At 36.1% G+C, this 19,537-nt stretch overlaps 2 protein-coding genes across 4 annotated transcripts; one reads left to right on the top strand and one right to left on the bottom strand.

Moving 5' to 3' along the window:
- The first annotated feature begins 3,694 nt into the window (after positions 1 to 3,694).
- LOC123864625 (arginase, hepatic) lies at positions 3,695 to 7,857 on the top strand. Of its 2 annotated transcripts, none has more exons than XM_045905213.1 (7): positions 3,695 to 3,878; positions 4,195 to 4,395; positions 5,113 to 5,301; positions 5,889 to 6,075; positions 6,390 to 6,500; positions 6,895 to 7,022; positions 7,531 to 7,857. In XM_045905213.1, the coding sequence occupies exons 2-7, from the start codon at positions 4,215 to 4,217 to the stop codon at positions 7,770 to 7,772; spliced, it is 1,038 nt and encodes a 345-aa protein (XP_045761169.1). In that variant the 5' UTR covers positions 3,695 to 3,878; positions 4,195 to 4,214; the 3' UTR covers positions 7,773 to 7,857. The 2 variants fall into 2 exon arrangements, with proteins under 2 accessions (XP_045761169.1, XP_045761170.1); XM_045905214.1 differs by having other exon boundaries at positions 3,696 to 3,878; positions 4,230 to 4,395.
- On the bottom strand, positions 7,383 to 19,452 carry LOC123864623 (zinc finger protein 622). 2 transcript variants are annotated; one of them, XM_045905212.1, is made up of 8 exons: positions 18,827 to 19,452; positions 18,199 to 18,399; positions 17,572 to 17,726; positions 16,974 to 17,114; positions 16,350 to 16,478; positions 15,663 to 15,809; positions 13,927 to 13,932; positions 7,383 to 7,395 (listed from the first exon to the last, which is right to left on the bottom strand). In XM_045905212.1, exons 1-6 carry the CDS (start codon positions 19,295 to 19,297, stop codon positions 15,698 to 15,700), a joined length of 1,209 nt encoding a protein of 402 aa, XP_045761168.1. In that variant the 5' UTR covers positions 19,298 to 19,452; the 3' UTR covers positions 7,383 to 7,395; positions 13,927 to 13,932; positions 15,663 to 15,697. The 2 variants fall into 2 exon arrangements, with proteins under 2 accessions (XP_045761168.1, XP_045761167.1); XM_045905211.1 differs by lacking the exons at positions 7,383 to 7,395; positions 13,927 to 13,932 and having other exon boundaries at positions 15,069 to 15,809; positions 18,827 to 19,339; positions 19,384 to 19,434.
- Between the last annotated feature and the right edge of the window lie 85 nt (positions 19,453 to 19,537).

Below are 19,537 nucleotides of genomic sequence, written 5' to 3'. Positions count from 1 at the left end.
GTAATGAGGCATTTAAAGCTGAACTAGTAGAAGTACTACTATATTAATCACGTATCAATTAGAAATAAAATTATTACACTTTTTCCCTGCGAGAGATTGAGAGTGCCTTACAGCAAATGGACCATGATCCATTATATAATATTTAACGCGATAAATCACAGAACTTTTATGTAAAATCAAAAGTAATAAATCTGTGTTTTTTTTTTAATCCATTTCACATTGCTTGAAAAAACGCGAGCAGCATAGAGAAACTCTTCACTTGCAAGATCGGTTGGTCTGACCAAGTATAGATGCGTTCGACACACCCTTCTGCAATACCTTCTGTACGGCCTCCAACAGGGAAAAATCAGTCAAGCGCGTGTCGGACCCGCACAAGGAGGGTCCGTACCATCGTACAAAAAATAACACTTGTTAATTTTTTTTTAATTTTCATGGCGACAAATATGAGATTTTTAATATGTGTTGCTAGAGCGGCAATAGGAATACACATCTGTGAAATTTTAGGTCTCTATCTGTTATGGTTCACAAGATACGGCCCGCTGACAGACCGACGGACGGACGGACGGACGGTGGAGTCTTAGTAATAGAATCTACACTCTTCGGGTACGGAACCCTAAAAATGGCACAACATCGTGAAGAAAGTGATATTTTGAGGTAACTGAGAGAGTTCCTCAAAATTGAAAGACCGATGTGAGAAGAAATACTTCGTCTGATTTTTAATTCCGTGGAATTCTTTAAATCTATAAAATATTTAATTTGCCAACATTTTGTTCAAACAAGCTTGTTTTTACTGTTTCTCGGCGTTGACGAGTTTGTAATAGTTTTTCACTCTTCGAATTCATTATTAATTGTTTTCTTGTTTAACTTAGGTATGTATGAATTATTTTAATCGAAAAACTTATTTGATAAAACTGTTTTAAATAGGTACAAAACACTTTTCACCTACGTACTAACATACGTTGGTAACGAGGTACATAACCGTTGTGCTTTACAAGGTATTTAAAAAAAATAACTAGGTATAGGCACCCGTTCACCTTACCTCATACGGTCTATCTACGCTATAAAACAACACAAGCGTCGCGTACCTCACCTGTTTAAGATTGACTGGGACATTTTGCGGTGAAGCTCGGGGCCGTTTTAATTACTTATCGCTCAAGATTGCTTATCGATAGAGTTAGCGATAAAGTCGACGTTATTGGTTTCATTATGGATTCTAACGCCATATACATTTTCATTTCCACACGTAGGCATCTTGCCTCACGCTTCAAAATCAAGAATCAAAACTAAAATTTTATTATTAGGTACATGTAGGACAACTAGTGTCTCTTATGCTACGTCTGTGACTCTACCACTGGTTTGGAATGCAGATACTACTGAAAAGAACCAGCAAGAAATTCAACAGTTGCTCATTTCAAATCGTAAAAAGTTACAATAGGTTGGTATGTAGGTTACTAAACAACTATGCCATCTTGTAGGCATCTGAAAGCTCAGCCGGCTTAAACTTTGAGACTTAGCTACAGTCTATATCCACAAATTAAAATCTACTAAAGTACCTACCTAGTTGGAGAAAAAATAGGAATCCAAAATTTTATTACTATTACAGTCGGCAAGAAAGCTATAGGTTACCTACCCGTCCATAGTCTTGTCCTTGTCTTGGCGGGTGCCTACTGTACCTACTATAAGCTTAAATAGGTACCTACTTACCTATCAATTTCAATTTCAGAATTTTTAAAGCTCAAGTTAAATTGCTTTCCATCTACTTCAATCGCAAGTAAATAAAGAAAATGGCGTCAGAGACTTAATTCGCCACGAACAACGGAAGCGAATCAGATGCCGTGTCAGGGAGTTTTTATTGAATTCAAAAGTTAAAATCCAGTTCGCAAACAACCCCGGGAAATGTTAGCTATCCGTCAGCGGGCATTCGTTACAGATTAAAAAAGTTTTAAAAGATTTTTCAGGCTTGAGTTGAGAATTTCAGTCACACTTTACACTGCTACTGGGAAACCGAGTTTGGCTTTTGAAACACAACTGGAAACTAATTTTGCTTCAAGGGTATCTTAGGGTATTCAATCACTGATCTCTACTAATACAAGTACGCTGGACCTGCCATTGCCGACCTGTTTTTGAAGCAACTTGATTCTCGCTAGAGTGTCACGTGAGCGAACTCGGAACTAAGACTGAGATCTATTATAGAGCGCACTTTGAATTTGGTCAGACTTAAGACACTGTTACAACGAGACAGCGTTATACCGCTGGCATAAATCTGTCTCGTTTTAACTGAAACTTAAGTCTAAGCAAAGTGCACTCTATAGATTTCAATCTTAATACTACAACCCGTTCCCACTTATCGGTTGACGGGCCCGGATTTCGGATGTTCCAGTATAGTTCGGATATAAATTAATTTAGGTACAAAGAGGCATTACTTCATACTTATAATGATTATATTTTCTAAAATAGCGTTTAAATCTCCAGTAAGTAAGTTATGAAATACCATTAAATTAAATATTAACATCGCACGGTATTATCCTTTCATCAACCGCTACTAAAATTAAATAAACTTCAAAAGAAAGTACTTAGTTAGTTCTTGTATACCTACTTACCTTTTAACATCGTGAATAGGCAAAAAATGAATAAGAAGAATTTTGTTTTTCTAAAGATTTTGCCAGCCAACCTTAATAAATGAAATTTATCTTGAAATCCATCTTTCTTATTAAGGTTAAGGGCTGTTTGAAATTCATAGCGTTATAAGCGAATATCACATTCTTATTAAACAGCACTCAAGCCTTCTCATTAAGGAGTTTTTCTGGAGTATGATGATTAGAAAGATAAAGCACACTTCTAATTTAGCACTATTATATTATGTACCGCGACTAAAAGATTTTCTACGTACCTACCGATCTAGTATCTACATACCTAAAAGTTCAGTCTGTAATAAAACAGCCTTCTATCGTATGATGGCAGTATCGTGGCAACCCGTTGCCAGACACTCTTAACAGGGCTCTCTCCGTCACTCGTTTCATACAATCGTAGTTCCAATTTCATTTGAATATTAAGCAACCAAAGTCCATGAAATTTTGCAGACATATTCTAGAAACTAATATCTGTATCTGTGGTGTTTTAGATTTTTCTAAAAATATGTAGTTTTAAAATTACAGGGGCTCAAAGATTTACCTATATGAAAATTTTTAAGACCGCGTAACTTTGAAACCGAATATTTTAACAGAAATCTGGAAAACCACAGACATAGATATTAGTTTCTAGAATATGTCTGCATTTCATGGACTTTGGTTGCTTAATATTCAAATGAAATTGGAACTACGATTGTATGAAACGAATGACGGAGAGAACCCTCTTAAAGTTTAAGAGTTCAAGAGTGTCTGGCTGGGGCTTGCCACGATACTTTAGTGTCTGGCGGCTCATTGGATTTAAAAAATAATAATATTATCTATAATGTTTATACAGTAATTTATTATCCTTATACGTCATGGATAGAAAAATCTAAATCAGATTCTCTATTGGAGTTAAATACAAACCTTAGAAACGGTGTTCAAAAAATATTTGTAATTGAAACACTCATTGACGTTTTATTTATACGGTTTATTAAATTGATCATTAATTGAGCTTATTATAGTTATTTTCCTTACTAAGCATTGAAACATGCCATTTAATCTTAAAGTAATATTTAAGGCTTTTATCTCTCGTCGCATGAATGATCTTATAACTTGCTAATTTAAGAACTAAAATTAGCGTTAAGCACCTACTTATTTTATGGAAACTATTTTTAGTATATATTTAGATTTTACATTGACTGGTTTAATGCAGTCATTGTTTCTTTTAGACTCGCGTTCAGAGAAGTTCAGAGAAAATAAATTCAGTGGGTAAGATCATAATATTTATACATACCACTAATTATTGATAGAGATTTGTCTAACAAGCTGTCCAAACATAATTAATGTTATAAATAAATATGTTTATAAATAAATTAACTAACAAAAACAGGTGATTACTTAGCTCTTGTAACAAGTATAAAAAACTGTAGGTAAGTATAATATAAAGCATTAGTGTACCTATGTAATAACCTTTGACTTCAAAAGATAAGATGATTCGGTCTCGAACGTCTCGAAGAATTTTATCGATGGAAATGTCAGTAACATTTGGGATATTAAGCATAAAACACAGTATTAATTTTATTAGATAAGTAACTTTAATAGAAAATGAATTTCGTTAAGACTTTCGTGAGAAATATGAGCCGGAAACAGTTGAAGAATTGGGAGCCACTGAAAAAGGTTGGAATTATAGGAGTTCCATTCGAAAAGGGCCAAAAAAAGTATGGTGTGAGTGTAGCTCCCGCAGCCGTGAGATCAGCTGGATTGATTGATCAACTCAAAGAGATACGTAAGTACATATCTAATAATAAATACTTAGTCAAGTCATAATTAAAACAATTTAAATAGGTAGGTATATCACATTATTCACTTGAGGATCCTACCTAATTTGCCAAATTTATTTGCCAAATTGTGAGTTACCTATCTATACAAATAAACAGTTAGGTATTTATCTGTAAACAAACTTTTAGCTTTTATTGAATGAATGGAATTAAATGTCTGACTATTACTATAATTGACCAAATGTTTCAATTGAAAAAGTCTGATGCTGCAGTATCAATGTACCTACCTATACCTATATACTTACTGCTGCAGCAGTCAGGAAACGAGCGCTGCTTTCCAGCCATGCCTGGAAACCTGATCGATAAATCCAATTCTCAGACTTGGGCGCGTTTGGAACCCTCGTAGCTTTAGTTTTAAGTAACGTAATTAATTGTCACCACTATATCGTTCAAGTTTAACAATTTCGACCATCAAAAGGAGTACAATTGTACCTACTTTGAATAAATGATTTTGACTTTGACTTTGATTTTTGAACAAACCTAAATCGTTCCTAGGTTTTCGAAATTTTGTGCACGGCCAGGCACAACATTACCTTTACCTTAGCTTTACCTTAGGCTGCATCATCATATACTTACTGTTTGGTGTGATAGCACTTGCAGTCAAGTAGCCAGTAATTAATCTATTATAGTTACCTATCTAGTTTAGAAAAATTATAATGTTTCAGATGGTTTAGATATTAAAGACTATGGTGATGTAGAGATCCCCAATCGCGATGAACCAGTCGATGTAGAGAACATGTCACATCTCCCACTCGTCTCGGCTGCTAACAAAAATCTTTCGGTCAAAGTTTCTCAAGTTCTAAAAGAAGGGCGTGTGGCAGTCACCATCGGAGGCGATCATTCTATTGGAGTCGGTAATAAAAATAATATATTATACTTTTATTCTTTGTATTTACAGCCCATCGCTGAGCCGAAATTTTCTCATAGGTACCGAATTCAAAATTCTAATTCGATATCCAGATGCGTGGATTTAATACAGAAATACCGCTTGCTTGCTGCTCGACTCCTAATTTGTATGATATCAATCTTCCACTAACCACGACTAACTACCACTAACTATTATACCTAAAGGAAATTACTTACGATACCTAGTTTAAACGCTAAAACAGAAATCTTTCTGTAATACCTATTAATTAAATCTATTTATTTAAAAAAATGTTAATTAATTAAATATCTTTAGTTATCTTTGATATAGATACCTAACTACTTAGATTTGAATTTAAAGAATGTAGGTATGTTGGCTTCATTCAGTTACTAATAAGTAGGTAGGTAGGTAGGTATAATCTAAAGATTTTGTAGAATTTATTAATTTAGTTTCTGAATGTCTGGCTTCACCTTATTATACAAGTGGCCGAGACCAGGGGTATTTGTCAGCGCCATGTAACGTCAAATAGGTATAAACCGTACTTTTTATTTATCAAAAATTAATTCTTTTGACCAGGTACCGTAGATGGGCATTATAAAGTGAATGAAGACATGATCCTCATCTGGGTGGACGCTCATGCAGACATCAACACTAATAAGACGTCAGAGTCTGGTTCAGTGCACGGCATGCCTGTCGCGTTGTTGGTCAAAGAGTTGTCAGACTACTGGCCCTATCTACCAACGATGGATTGGCAAGTGCCACAGTAAGAAAACTTCTCATTTAATGCCAATCACACATTTCGACGAGCCGCATGCGCTGCAAAAGCTACACATTCCGAACGCAATACATTTTCCAATATCTATATATCTCTCTCTTTCTGCGTCGTACTTCTCATTACTGAGAGTCGTGACCGCTATCCATCAATCATACAATCACGGTAAACACATGCTGCGTTTTCAGTGCATTTCATCTGAAGTGCCCAACATAACCAGCTGGGATTCCTATTATAATTTAAATACCTAACAAGAAGTAAGTAACTAGGTTCTGGTTTCGTCTCAACTACCATCTTTTTCACAGGTTTTCCATCAAGAATCTCGGTTACGTGGGTCTTAGATCCGTGGATGAATACGAAAGGTTGGCAATAGAAAAATACGATGTGCCAGCGTTCGCTATGGAAGATATCGAAGAGTAAGAGACATAATATTACTTAGGTGGTTGAAGTACCTACAGTTAAATCGCTTTTTAGAGTTCCCAACGGGGCCCTATTACTAGGACTCCACTGTCCGCCCGTCCGTCCATCCGTCTGTCTGTCAGCGGGCTGTATCTCGTAAACCGTAATAGGTAGAAAGTTGAAATCACAGAATGTGTAGGTATTTCTATTGCCGCTATATAACAAACTACAAAAAAAATCAAAATGGCCGCCATGAAAATTCAAAGTTCAAATTAATCTGGCTGAACGGCCAATCTAATTCAATAGGCAAACGAATTTGGCACCGATGTCTAATACCTACTGCTTTAGAACCATCAGTTTTTCAAGTGAGGCATTTTAAAGGTTTTATCTTATTAATAAAAATTCCTCCAGGTACGGTATAAAGAAGTCTATAAACCACATTCTTCAAAAATTGGATCCAGATGGGACGAAGCCAATTCACGTAAGCTTCGATATTGACTCGTTGGATTCATTAGAGGCCCCTAGCACGGGGACTTCGGGTTGGTATCATTAATTTCTTTCAAGATTGTTATTTTTTTTAATTGAGTGTAATGTTTTCACTTGAGTGTAATGTTAAGTAGGTATGTTGGTATGTACCTACGTGAGTTTCTCTATTCCACCATAACTTCTAAATCCATACTAATATTATAAATGCAAAAGTGTGTCTGTCTGTCAGTCTGTCTGCTACCTTGTCACGGCCCAACAGTTTAACCGGTTATGACGAAATTTGGTATCCCAGGGATAGACTTAGGCTACTTTTTATCCCGGAAAATCAAAAAGTTCCCACGGGATTCCTAAAGACCTATCCGTTTATCCGATTTGTATGAAATTTGGTACCAAGGTAGCTTACGTCCCTGTAATTGACATAAGCATCTTTGTATCCCGGAAAATTAATCAGTTCCCACGGAATCTTTAAAAACCTAAATCCACGCGGACGAAGTCGCGGGCATCCTTTCGTATTGTATAAATTAAGTGCCAATTTTACTCACACTTTGATAATAATTTCAGTTCGCGGCGGATTGACATTACGTGAAGCTATCAAGTTGATGGAGATCATCTACGCAACAGGCCGCCTTCGAGCAATAGATCTCGTAGAAATCAACCCAGCTCTCGGGAACGACACTGACAGGAAGAGGACTATCGAAGCTGGGTTGTGTATTCTTAAAGCAGGCTTAGGGTTTTCTAGACGAGGGACTATGCCGCGTGGCGTATTGGATTTACCTGTGCAGACTTTTCATAAATCTGACTGAAAATAATTAATTAGGTATTAATAAAAAGTACTTCCAATTACCGTGAAATGACTACGAATCTACGAATAAAATTTATTATTACCAATGGGATGGGAAATTTTGCATTTTTTATTACTAGGAATTTACTTAGCTTCCACAAAATGTTTCTTTACATTAGAAACCTAAGAAAACTTTATCTAATAGTAAGTAGTACACCTAAAACTACATTATAATATTATCTTAAATTAAAATCCGTACGATTTTAGGGTTCCATACCTCGAAAGGGAAAAAGGAACCCTATATAGGAACACTTCGTTCTCAGTTGTGAATGTCAAGAAACCTATCCGTTTGACTATTCCCGTTGACCTAAAATCATGAAATTTGGCAGTAGGTAGGTCGTATAGCGCAAGTAACGGGAAAAATCCGAAAACCGTGAATTTGTGTTAACAACACAAGAAATATTTAAAATTGATATTTTTTGTATGATGGTAGTTACGGAACCCTTCGTGTGGGAGTCCAACTCGCACTTGACCAGTTTTTTTGCGGGAATCAAACACGGCGACAACTAGGATTTACTTATACTTCTAGATTTTCAAAAAACTATCACTTTAAGCTAACTTTGCTAAATATAATATTTTACAGATAACTGCTATCATAGTTATATCTCACGCATTAGAACCAAAAACCGATGATGAAGAAGTACAAAAAGTACTCGAAAAGTATTTCAAAAAAGTGCCCGATATCCAAAGCAGCTACGTTATCAACGAAGGGCTGTCCAAGATAATAGCCAGATACTTCAACGGTACAGTCAACGCGTTTCCCCTATTCAGAATAAGTATCAAAATAGACCGAAAACCAATCAAAATCCCATGGACTTTGGACCAAGTACCACAGGTTAACAATACTCTTGTGAAGAAAAAATATAAATATATAAAAGTTAAGAATTTGTAGAAGTGAAGAAGTTGTTTACTGATATACTTCTATGTATTCATATGATAAAAAGAAAAAAAAAGAAACAAGTTGCAAAAGGTACCAATTAAAAGAAAACACAAATTGTTTATTAATTTTTTTTTTTATTGTTGTAATTTTTTCAACAATATTAAGTTATAGCAACTTTTAAAAAATAACAATGGCGATTTTTTTTTATAATAATTAAAGTCGTTGACATAATATGCATATTGCATATACAGGGTTCGCAACTTTTATCTCCGCAACAGTGTCATCTGTCGTCCACAATATATCTTCTTTTTTTTCTCTCTCGTCTGGCTTTACAAAGATTAGCCAATGTCAAGTTTGTAGTTATTTGTAAAAAGTTAGTTAAACTATACAATTATGGACCCCGTCTGTGCCGGCGCTCGCCGACACACGCACGGCACCCAGAGCGCTTTCTAGTCAGTTTTAACAAAAAAAAAAACACTCCAAAAAGACAGAGCACGCCCGCTAGCCAACACCAACACAGACGAAGTCTCAACAATATAATATTAAGAGCCCGTAGGCTATATGAAAAGGGCGGGAAACTGCGTACATAAGCGGACGTGAAATTTTCTTCCTTTAATTTTTTAATACAATTTGGAAAGGGATTGGTGTTGTTTTATAGTGTAAATATTGTAGTTTTAGTGACATTTTCATAGTAGATAGCTGTATATATAGGTAAGTTTTAAAATTTAGTATAGTTTAAATTTCAACGTTATGGACATCCGGCCCCCCGATCCAGGGGGGTCAAATCCTTCGGGATCATTGGATAATACATCAAAAATGGATATACTAATAGCAGCGGTTGAGTCGTCAATGGACACTGATGTATCTGTCGTGTCCAATGTCGACAAAACTCTTAAAAGGAAAATATTCTCACGCATTTGTTTAACATGTAATAAACGAAAAAGGAAAACAAAAACTAGAGATGGAAAAGAACAGTACAGTTGCGATTGCAAGTTTGAAATTAATAATAATAGTAATAATAACAAGGCTAACCCAAATCCGACATACCCTACTGAATCTACAAACCCCACCGATAATAATGGAACCTCCTCACTACCAACTCGAGTGCCAATTGGCCGTACTTATTACCAACAATCCGATAGTGCCCCATATGTAGTGCATATACAAAAAGAATGCGAAAATAGTGATAGCTCAACTACTCTGCATCCTATAACTTTTGGTCGCTTTTTAAAACATAATAAATTCAATGGTGTTGTGAACGGAAGCTTGAAACGGGTAGGAAGGAATCGCATTAGTATGGCTTTTTCTTCCTACTTGGATGCCAATAATTTCTTGACAAACAAAATTCTTGAATCCGCAAAATATAGGGCATTTATACCTACTTTTAATGTCACACGCATGGGTGTAGTAAAAGGTGTACCTAATGACTGGTCCGAAGAAGAGGTATTACTTAACATGAGTGTTCCACTTGGTTGTGGTCCAATCATTAAAATAAGGCGGATCAAAAGAAAAATCGTTGTAAATGATACAAACCAATTCATTAGTACTGGGACAGTAATAATAACCTTTGATGGCCAAATTTTACCTACCCGGGTATACATGTGTTACACGGCTTTACCTGTTGAATTGTATATTTATCCGACTGTGCAGTGCTACCGATGCTGCCGTTTTGGCCACGTGAAAAATCAGTGCAGGTCAGTGCCAAAGTGTTATAAATGTACCCAAGGGCACTCTGGTGATACTTGTCAGGTGGAAGAGGAGGATTACCGGTGTTGCTTATGCAAGGGAGCGCATCAAGCTATAAATAAAAAATGTTTAGAACATAACAGACAAAGAGCAATTAAAGAAACCATGAGCAAAAGTTGTATTTCTTATATGGAAGCAATTAAAATGCATCCACCAGTTTCAAACATGTCATATGCTGAAGCTTTGTTTTCAACACCTGTATCATCCTCTCCACCACAGGATATACATGGTCCTCAAAAATCCAACATTCCATCCACTTCAAACTCAGTGCCTCATTCATATAAAAAAACAGTCTTCGCAAAGCCAAGATTACCCTCAAAGCTTAGCAAAGGCTATGACCACTTTGCCCACTCAGAAATAATAAGAGATCCTGTTTTACCTAAACAGAAGTTTAATTTTAATAACAATAGTACTGAAAATAACATGAAAATGGCAGACATTATTAAAATATTGATTCAATTATTATCACAATCGAATATAGTTACACCGTCCCACGTTGCCACAGTAATTGAAGCCTTATATCAAATATCTAATAATAATGGATCACAGAGCCAGAGTGATTCAGTGGAATTGCTTGAGTCTCAACAGTAGAAAACAAGACTTAATACATCTCATAAATAAACATGATCCTTTTCTCATCTGTCTCCAAGAGACATGGTTGAGAAAGGAATTTTTATTCAAAATGCCGGGGTATGTTTGTCTCAGGGAAGACAGACCTGATGGGTATGGTGGAGTGGCTATACTCATCAAAAATACTCTGACATTCACACCTATCACTCTTCCTGTACATAGCGATAACTTGTCTGTTATTGCAGTTATTGTAAATAGTATATGTTATGTATCTGTATATTTCTCTCGTCCTAATAATGATATATTTAATGAAATTAGTGAAATTTTTAATTTTTTACCGAAACCATTTTTATGTTTAGGGGATTTTAACTCTCATCACGAATTATGGGGTTGTGCCACATCAACCTTCTATGGAGAAAAGTTGTTAGATTTAATAAGCTCCCATAATCTGTGCATTTTGAATACTGGGTCTCCCACTCGGTTGGCACGGACACCTAGTGCTCCTGATTTGTCCATTTGCACTCCTGATCTTGCTTCATCTCTCATCTGGTCTCCCGCTGAATCTACTGGTGGTAGTGATCACTACCCTTTAATCATTACTTTCCCTTTTGAAAAACCTCCAAAACATGTAAGACAGCCACGCATAAAACATAAACTGATAGACGCTAAATGGAGTCTGTATAGTGTAGCTGTAGAAAAGAAAATCAATAATTTACCAGAAATTAGTCACTCTAACATATTAGAATGCTCACAAGCATTATCTACAATATTAATTGCAAATCTACAATATTAAATTTAATGCAAATGAAACTTTTCCTGTAAAAAGGTGTGGTATGGAATTTATTCCATCACCACCATGGTGGGATGTAGAATGCACTAATGCAGTTAAGCAAAGAAAAGAAGCAGAGAAGCAATTTTGCCAAAATATGACTGATGACAATTTTGAGCGTTACTTAGAAATTGCTAATACTACTAAGGAGCTACTTCGGGTAAAAAAATATGAAGGGTGGCACAGGTTTTGTAAATCCTAATGTTTCACCATCAATTGTTTGGCAAAATATAAGAAGGTTTAGATCTGCATTTAAAGATTCCCAACAGAATAAAATATCTCCAGTTCTAGCAGAGCAAGTCATGGATCGTTTGGGTCCTCCTTATGTACCTGAATGTCCCATGGCCTTAACCCCCATATTGTCTAATAATTGTAATGTAGATTTAAATTCGCCATTTACACTTAACGAATTGAAAGGCGTACTTTCAACGACTAAAGACTCTGCACCAGGTGAAGACGGAATTCCTTATTCCTTCTTATCGAATCTTGACGACAATGGTCTCAGGTACTACCTTTCTTTGATCAACAACGTTATGATGGCGGGTATCGTCCCCGAATCCTGGCGGTCCCAAACTTTGATCTTATTACGGAAGCCGAATAAACCGAGTTCAGATCCAACATCGTATAGACCAATAGCATTATCGTCAGTATTAGCTAAAACTGCTGAACACCTTATTAAAATCAGGCTGGAATGGTTTTTAGAACATAATACATTATTATCGAGAAACCAGTTTGGTTTTAGGAAAGGTAAATGTACTATTGACAGCTTAAGCATTTTTACCACAGACATAAGACTAAGCTTCTCTAAAAATGAGTCATTGGTTGCTGCCTTCCTGGACATAAAAGCCGCCTACGATAATGTAAATATTTCAATTCTAAAACATAAATTGCTTGCCCTGAATATTCCTAACTCATTAATTAATTTTATTGTAAATATGTTGTACGAAAGATATATAAAGTATTCGCTAGATTCGGTCGAAGATGAATTTATTTATAGAACTGTGTGGAAGGGTTTGCCACAAGGTTCTGTTTTGAGCCCTATTTTATATAACATTTATACTTACGATTTGGACATTTCTGTAAATAGATATGCAAATGTGCTTCAATATGCAGATGATTTGCTTTTGTATGTTGCTGGGCCATCCTTAGATAATGTTAGTGAGTTGTTAAACTTAGCGTTAAATGCCTTAAAATGTTGGTTACATAATAATGGTCTAGATTTGTCACCATCTAAAAGCTCTGTTGTAGTATTTTCTCGGAAGCGAAATCTACCATCTCCTCATATTAATTACAATGGAATTCCGCTAGCAGTTAAAGATCAGGCGAAATTTCTAGGTGTAATATTGGACTCTAAACTTACTGGAATTCCACATTGGGAATATGTTTTATTAAGATGCGAGAAAAATTTGAATATTTTAAGGTGTCTTACAGGAGTATGGTGGGGTGCTCATCCTTTTACAATGAGACTGCTATACAATGCTTTAATAAGAAGTGTTTTAGACTATGGAACATTCCTATTACATCCTGGTAATAAAACTGCAGTTAAAAAGCTGGATATAATCCAGGCAAAGGCTTTGAGGTTGGTTACGGGTGCGATGAAATCAACTCCAATAAAATGTCTTCAGGTAGAATGTTGTGATCCGCCCTTATATCTAAGGAGACAGTTCCTTTGTGATAAATACTTTTTCCGTACATTACAGCTAAGTTCTCATCCTTTGTTTTTAAAGATACGTCAACTTGCTTATCAGGTTGATACCGGTAACTACTGGACTAATAGAGATTCTCCATGTCTTGTAAACAGTCTTAGAAAATATGAAAGTTTGGGAGCTCCCACTCATCGAAGTATTATTCTTCCTCTATACCAACACAACTACAAGGGTCTTATTACTGTCCCGGAAATTAAATTCGACATAGGATCCAAATTAAAAAATAACCCTAACTCAAAACAGGAATTTATAAACATTCTCAATGATAAATGGCCTGACTGGCATTATGTGTTCACGGATGCATCTAAACATGAGGATAAGAGTTGCGTTGGCATTGGGATCTATCATTCACAATATAAGGGTATACAACAAGTTAAACTTCCACCTGAAGCTTCCGTTTACACGGGTGAATGTTATGGTTTACTTAAAGCTTTAGAATATGTTTTAATTTTAAAGATACCAAAAACAGTCATATTCTCTGATTCCTGCAGTGCTCTAGAAGCTATCAATAGATTTCCATTCAAATCCCATAAGCAGTCTTCAATTGTTTTTGGCATTAGAGATCTTTTATATAAGTGTTCACAGAAAAATTGTGATGTTGTGTTGGCTTGGGTTCCAAGCCATGTGGGCATTCCCGGAAATGAAAGAGCTGACCAATTGGCAAATGAGGCGATACGTGTTGGAGATACTGTTCCATTCACCAATTATTGTTCTGATTTGATAAATTTATCCAAAGTATATTTGTATGAAGCGTGGGATGGGGTATGGAGTAACGATGGTTCAGTGGGTAAACATTATAGAAAAATTCAGACGTCCATTCCGAGGAAACCATGGTTCAGCCAGTTAGTTTTCTCAAAAACTGTTACTTCTATTCTGTGTAGAATGCGCCTGGGTCATGTATGTACCCCGGCGCATTTACACAGGATGAAAATTGTTCCCGATCCTCACTGTTCCTGTGGGGAGTATGGGGATTTGAACCATGTTTTCTTTGCATGCACTCTATATGATCGAACTGACTTTCTTGCTAATCTCGAATCATTGCACATTCCATTTCCTACATCTATATTATGTTTGTTATACACAAATTCATTTAATGTTTACAAAGTTTTATCTTTGTTCATAGAACATAATGATATCAAGATATAGTTAATGTATAGTTACTTATATTATATTATTATTTATGTATATGTTTAGATATATGTATATTATGTAATTATTTTAAAAAAATCCTTTTCCTTTCCAATTCCAAATCCCGATTTTTCATTATTTTATACATAATATATAGTTTCCCTAACTTGTAATTATAAATACAAACCTGACATTGGCTAATCTATGTAAAGCCAGACGAGAAGAAAAAAAAAAAAAAAAAAAAAAAAAAAAAAGAGCCCGTAGCACATTGATCGTTCCTCTCTTTCCTTTGAAAGTATACTGCGACTTTCACAATATTCAGAAATGCCAGATGGTGTGAAAGAGAGAAAGGATTAAGGTAATACGGACGCTGAAAAGCTTTACTTTCTTTGCCGCTGCTGGTGTCAACAAGTGATGTGGAAGAAAACTGTTGCGGAAACATAAGTTGTTCGTATAGACGCACCCTAAAGACAGTTCTTAATAGTTCACACTTGCTTGTGATTGTATTAAAGATCGACTTACAAAGCCTGATAAAGGATTCCAGTTTATTGGACTACAATATTAAGACTTTGAAGTTCAACCCTGTTTCCAATATCTTTAGCGAATCTAGTGACTCATAAATCATAAATGGTAAATAAATTAACTACACTTTCGTATTGCTTGGCGGTGTATACTTTATACTACCACGATTAGCTTGTATTAAAACAATTCAATATAATATAGCACTAGGTATAGTTCTCAGTGAACCTATTTTTTTTTAATTTCCCTTCCAAGTTAGCCTGCTTGGATCTTAGACTGCATCACCACCAGGTGAGATTGCAGTCAAAGGGGTAACTTGTAATGGAATTAAAAAAAAAAATTATCCGCACCTATCGCTCATCAGCGCTGACGGTTCTTTATTCAAGAACGCATACATATTGACCTGTCAGCGCCGACGGTCGGCATGAGAAGAAAACCAACAACCACAGCACAATGCTATGCGGCCGCCGACACCTAGTAGCACGTAATATCCAAGCGAAAAGAGTAGCCTAGAAGTTGACTTGTGGCCGGTAATGCTTCTGGAACTTGTTGTTCTTCACCGACATCTTCATCTGCCACTTGGCTTGCACGCGCTTCATGAAGTGAATGTCTCGCGCTTTCCTGGAAAAAGAAATTCAGTTTACAATTAAAAAGTAATATCCAGTTTTGTTGTTTGTCAAAATTGTTCCTTAACGCAAACTAATACGGTTCAATTTTTAATGTTATCTGTTTTATAAATTAATTTCTTCATGCTAGTTGTCCCATCGCCGACGAGGAAGCGACTAGCTTTCGACTATAATCTCGCTCAAGAAACGTATAATCGATGTTTGATTCTGTGTCAATAAAAGATATAAATATGATAAATAATAGTTGAATGCTGATTGTGCTCACTGTCGGTGAGAACTCTCTCTCCAATAGTTTGTCGCAACGACAACAGAAAAACTCGCTCAGCGACGCTGTCTTGGCGATCAAAACTGTCACAGTTTGCGCAGGAATTAACCAGTGCAAGTAATCACTCGTCAAACTTGCACACTCGCTCATCCCAACTACACACTCGGTTCTCATATTATCCATATCATCATCATCATCATCGCGTGCCTTCTTCGAAACGAAGTTTGGCAGTCATCATACGAAAAGTTTCTCTACTACACAAGCACATACTTAGCAGCTAACGCCTGTTCCTTGGGTGCCCAGCCCAATGCTCGGTAAACTCCCAACAAGCGATGCAGCTTCCGGTCCGACTTCTTCACTAGCGCCTGACTGCTCTGAGTCAAGTTCTGTTTGTAATATCTGAAGCAGAAACAGTGAACAAGATAAAGTTGAAAACTAAAACCCAATCGTGATGAAATATTACAGTAAAATTCTTAGTCTGTCGTTTTGGTGTATTTTAATTTTGTTGTACATTTATACCCATAAAATGAATTCAGAATTTTCTTCTCTTTCATTTGACATCCCATTCGATACAATAGTAAATAAAATTTTTGAAGACCCTTTTTGCAGGGAAATAGGAAAGGGAAAGCAATATTTTTAGACCAGTTATTTTAGATTAGTTAAAAGATTGCATACAAAAGAATTGGTCACAATATAAATTTATTAACTTACAGCCGTATTCACATCACATGAGGTCTCACAATGTGCTCGAACACATAGTGTAGGTCCCACAAATCAGATCATTGTAAATTGACGTGACACAGTAATCTGATTGGTGGAACCTACACTGTGCGTTCGAGCGCACTATGAGACCTCACAGTAACGTATGTGAATACCTCAATATAAACCTAGTACCTCATAAGCGAGCGATGTCCGATCGTGACACCAGATGGCAGCACTAGTTGGAAGTCATCCCCATCCAATGTCGCTGGACCTTCTACTACTTCTTCTACATCCATTTCGTTGTTCCCTTCCTCACCATCAGGATATGATGCACTAAACATTACAAATACATTATTGCATTTTTATCTATCCACCTTTAAAACCCTTTGATTTTCCGGGATAAAAAGTACTCTAAATCCTCCGGAATGCAAACTATCTCTGTACCAAATAGATGATGCCTGCAACTTTTTCAGTGTTAATTTATATTTCAAAAATCCTCTGGGAACTCTTTGATTTTCCGGAATAAAAAGAGCCACCTGTCTTTCTCTGGAATGCAACATATTTCCAAGATATTGACCGTGAAAAGCTGGCAGACAGTATGGATCTGGGCAGCCATAAAAACAAATGACAAAACTTTAGCATGACAACAAAAATTATTAAGCTAAAAATATTCTTCATTTCACACCGATTTCAATAAACATTCATATTTTTACTTGTTACATAAACATTGCACAATATTATTTAACACATTCATCTTTTAGTTAGTATAGAATGATACAAAAATACTTGCCTGTAATCATAATAATCAGCATATTCTGCCAGTGCAAGACCTTCATGTAACATCTTGCAGTGCCCTTTATCGACCATATGGGCTCTAGCGGCTTCCATGGAGTAGAATGTGCGACCTACTTCATTGCACCACAGACACATGAAGCCGCGCGAAATCTACAATACACATTACCAAAAGTTATGAAACTTCAATGTAAAACAAATTTGATTTCACCACTAACCTCTTATACAAGTACATTGGACCTGCGAGTGCCGACTTGTTTTAGAAGCAACTTGATTTTCGCAATTTTAGCACTGATAGCAGCAGTGAGTGCCATATGAGCATACTCAGGACTAAATGTTAGCTATGAGACATTTGTTAATATAGTGTCAACACAAAGACTATTTGTCAGTATCAGTTTCAATTCCAGGTCCTGGTTAGATATTGGGCATGCAACTTTAACTTATTGGAGTTATTTGCATGCCTGAGAGTTCTCAATAATGTTCTCAAAGGTGTGTGAAACTATGAAGTCTGTCAATCTGGACTTGGCCAGCATGGCCTAGACTATAGCCAAGCCCTTCTCATTCTGAAAGAAAACCAATGCTCAGTATTGAGCCGGCAATGGGTTGATGATGATGATCACATTACCTTTTCCCCAAGATATAGCAGTAGTCCTTTGATATCCACACAGTATTCAACATCAGGAATGAAGAAGGAGTGAGCCGCAGACATGTGTCTTAAGTTCTTCACCATATTCTTGCTGTGCTGACCACAAAACAGACAGTCACATGGCTTTATGAGGGAGTCACTGCCTTTGACTCTCAGCTCATCCCATTCATCAGAATCAAGCTGCAAAAAACAATAACATTGTGACTAATTCTATTGTAGATACAGAATCTCTAAGATAAACTAAAATGACAGGCTATAAAACTAGTGCTAAGAAAAGGGGAGCAACAATGGAAGTTTAAACTTACAATCACATTCTGTCATTGGTTCAATAATTTCTTTATACTGTTGATAACTCAAACTCTGCCACTGACTGACCTTTCAACCATAATTCAGTGATAAAAAAAATATTTATAATTCTCTAAATATTTAGTAAAAATGGTGTTAAAAAAATCTTGATCACTTAAATTAGGATATCAAGCAAATAAAATCCTCATAAAACAAATAAGTACATGAGATAGGATGTGATGGATTACTAAGCAGAAGCACTGACCAAGACCTAACCATACTATACAATTTAAAGCAGTTAAAATAATACTTGTCATCCTACCTCCTCAATTTCAGAATCGGTTTCAATATCCTCATCTGCAGAGTCCTCAGCATTCACGACAACAAACTTTCCAGGATGTAAAGCTGCCTTGTCAGCTTCAACTTTTTCAAAGCTATCACTGTCAGACTGTCTAGGTTCATTCTTAGTAAATGATTGCTTCTCACTACCCAAATTCTTCTCTTCAGCCAATTTATGCTTCTTACTGTTTAGATGGTTGTTATATGTGTTTTTAGTACTGAACAACTTTGAGCAACATCGGCAGTACTCCGATTCGTCGCGATCAGCATTTTGACTGTGCTCCCTGTGTTCTTTGGCCCGTTGCTCGAACTCCTCCAATGTCACCGGCGGTATGGAAGCTACCTTTCTTTTCAAATTATATCGGTGCCAGTCCAATTTATAGTGCTCTCGCTGTAATTCAGCTGTTTTGAAAAGGACCTGGCATGTTATGCACGTGTAGTTATTAGACATCATAAGATGTTGGATTTATCACAGCAAAACAGATTTATCACAGCTGAATGAACGCGCTAAAAGTTTTGTAGATTCTTTTCTTTGGGCTGTTGTGCACTTTTAAACAAGGATAAAATCAAAGACTACTAGTTTTGTTATCTGAAGACTGAAATGAGACTTAGGACTGCTAAATTATAAATAGGACTTTACAAACTTCTACCGTCTACGTGCTATATCATAACTGTCACATCGTGAGTTCATGAC

The sequence above is a fragment of the Maniola jurtina genome, chromosome 4 (assembly GCF_905333055.1).
Source record: "Maniola jurtina chromosome 4, ilManJurt1.1, whole genome shotgun sequence".
NCBI classification, from domain to species: Eukaryota; Metazoa; Arthropoda; class Insecta; order Lepidoptera; family Nymphalidae; genus Maniola; species Maniola jurtina.
This window is presented reverse-complemented; position numbering and strand designations above follow the sequence as displayed.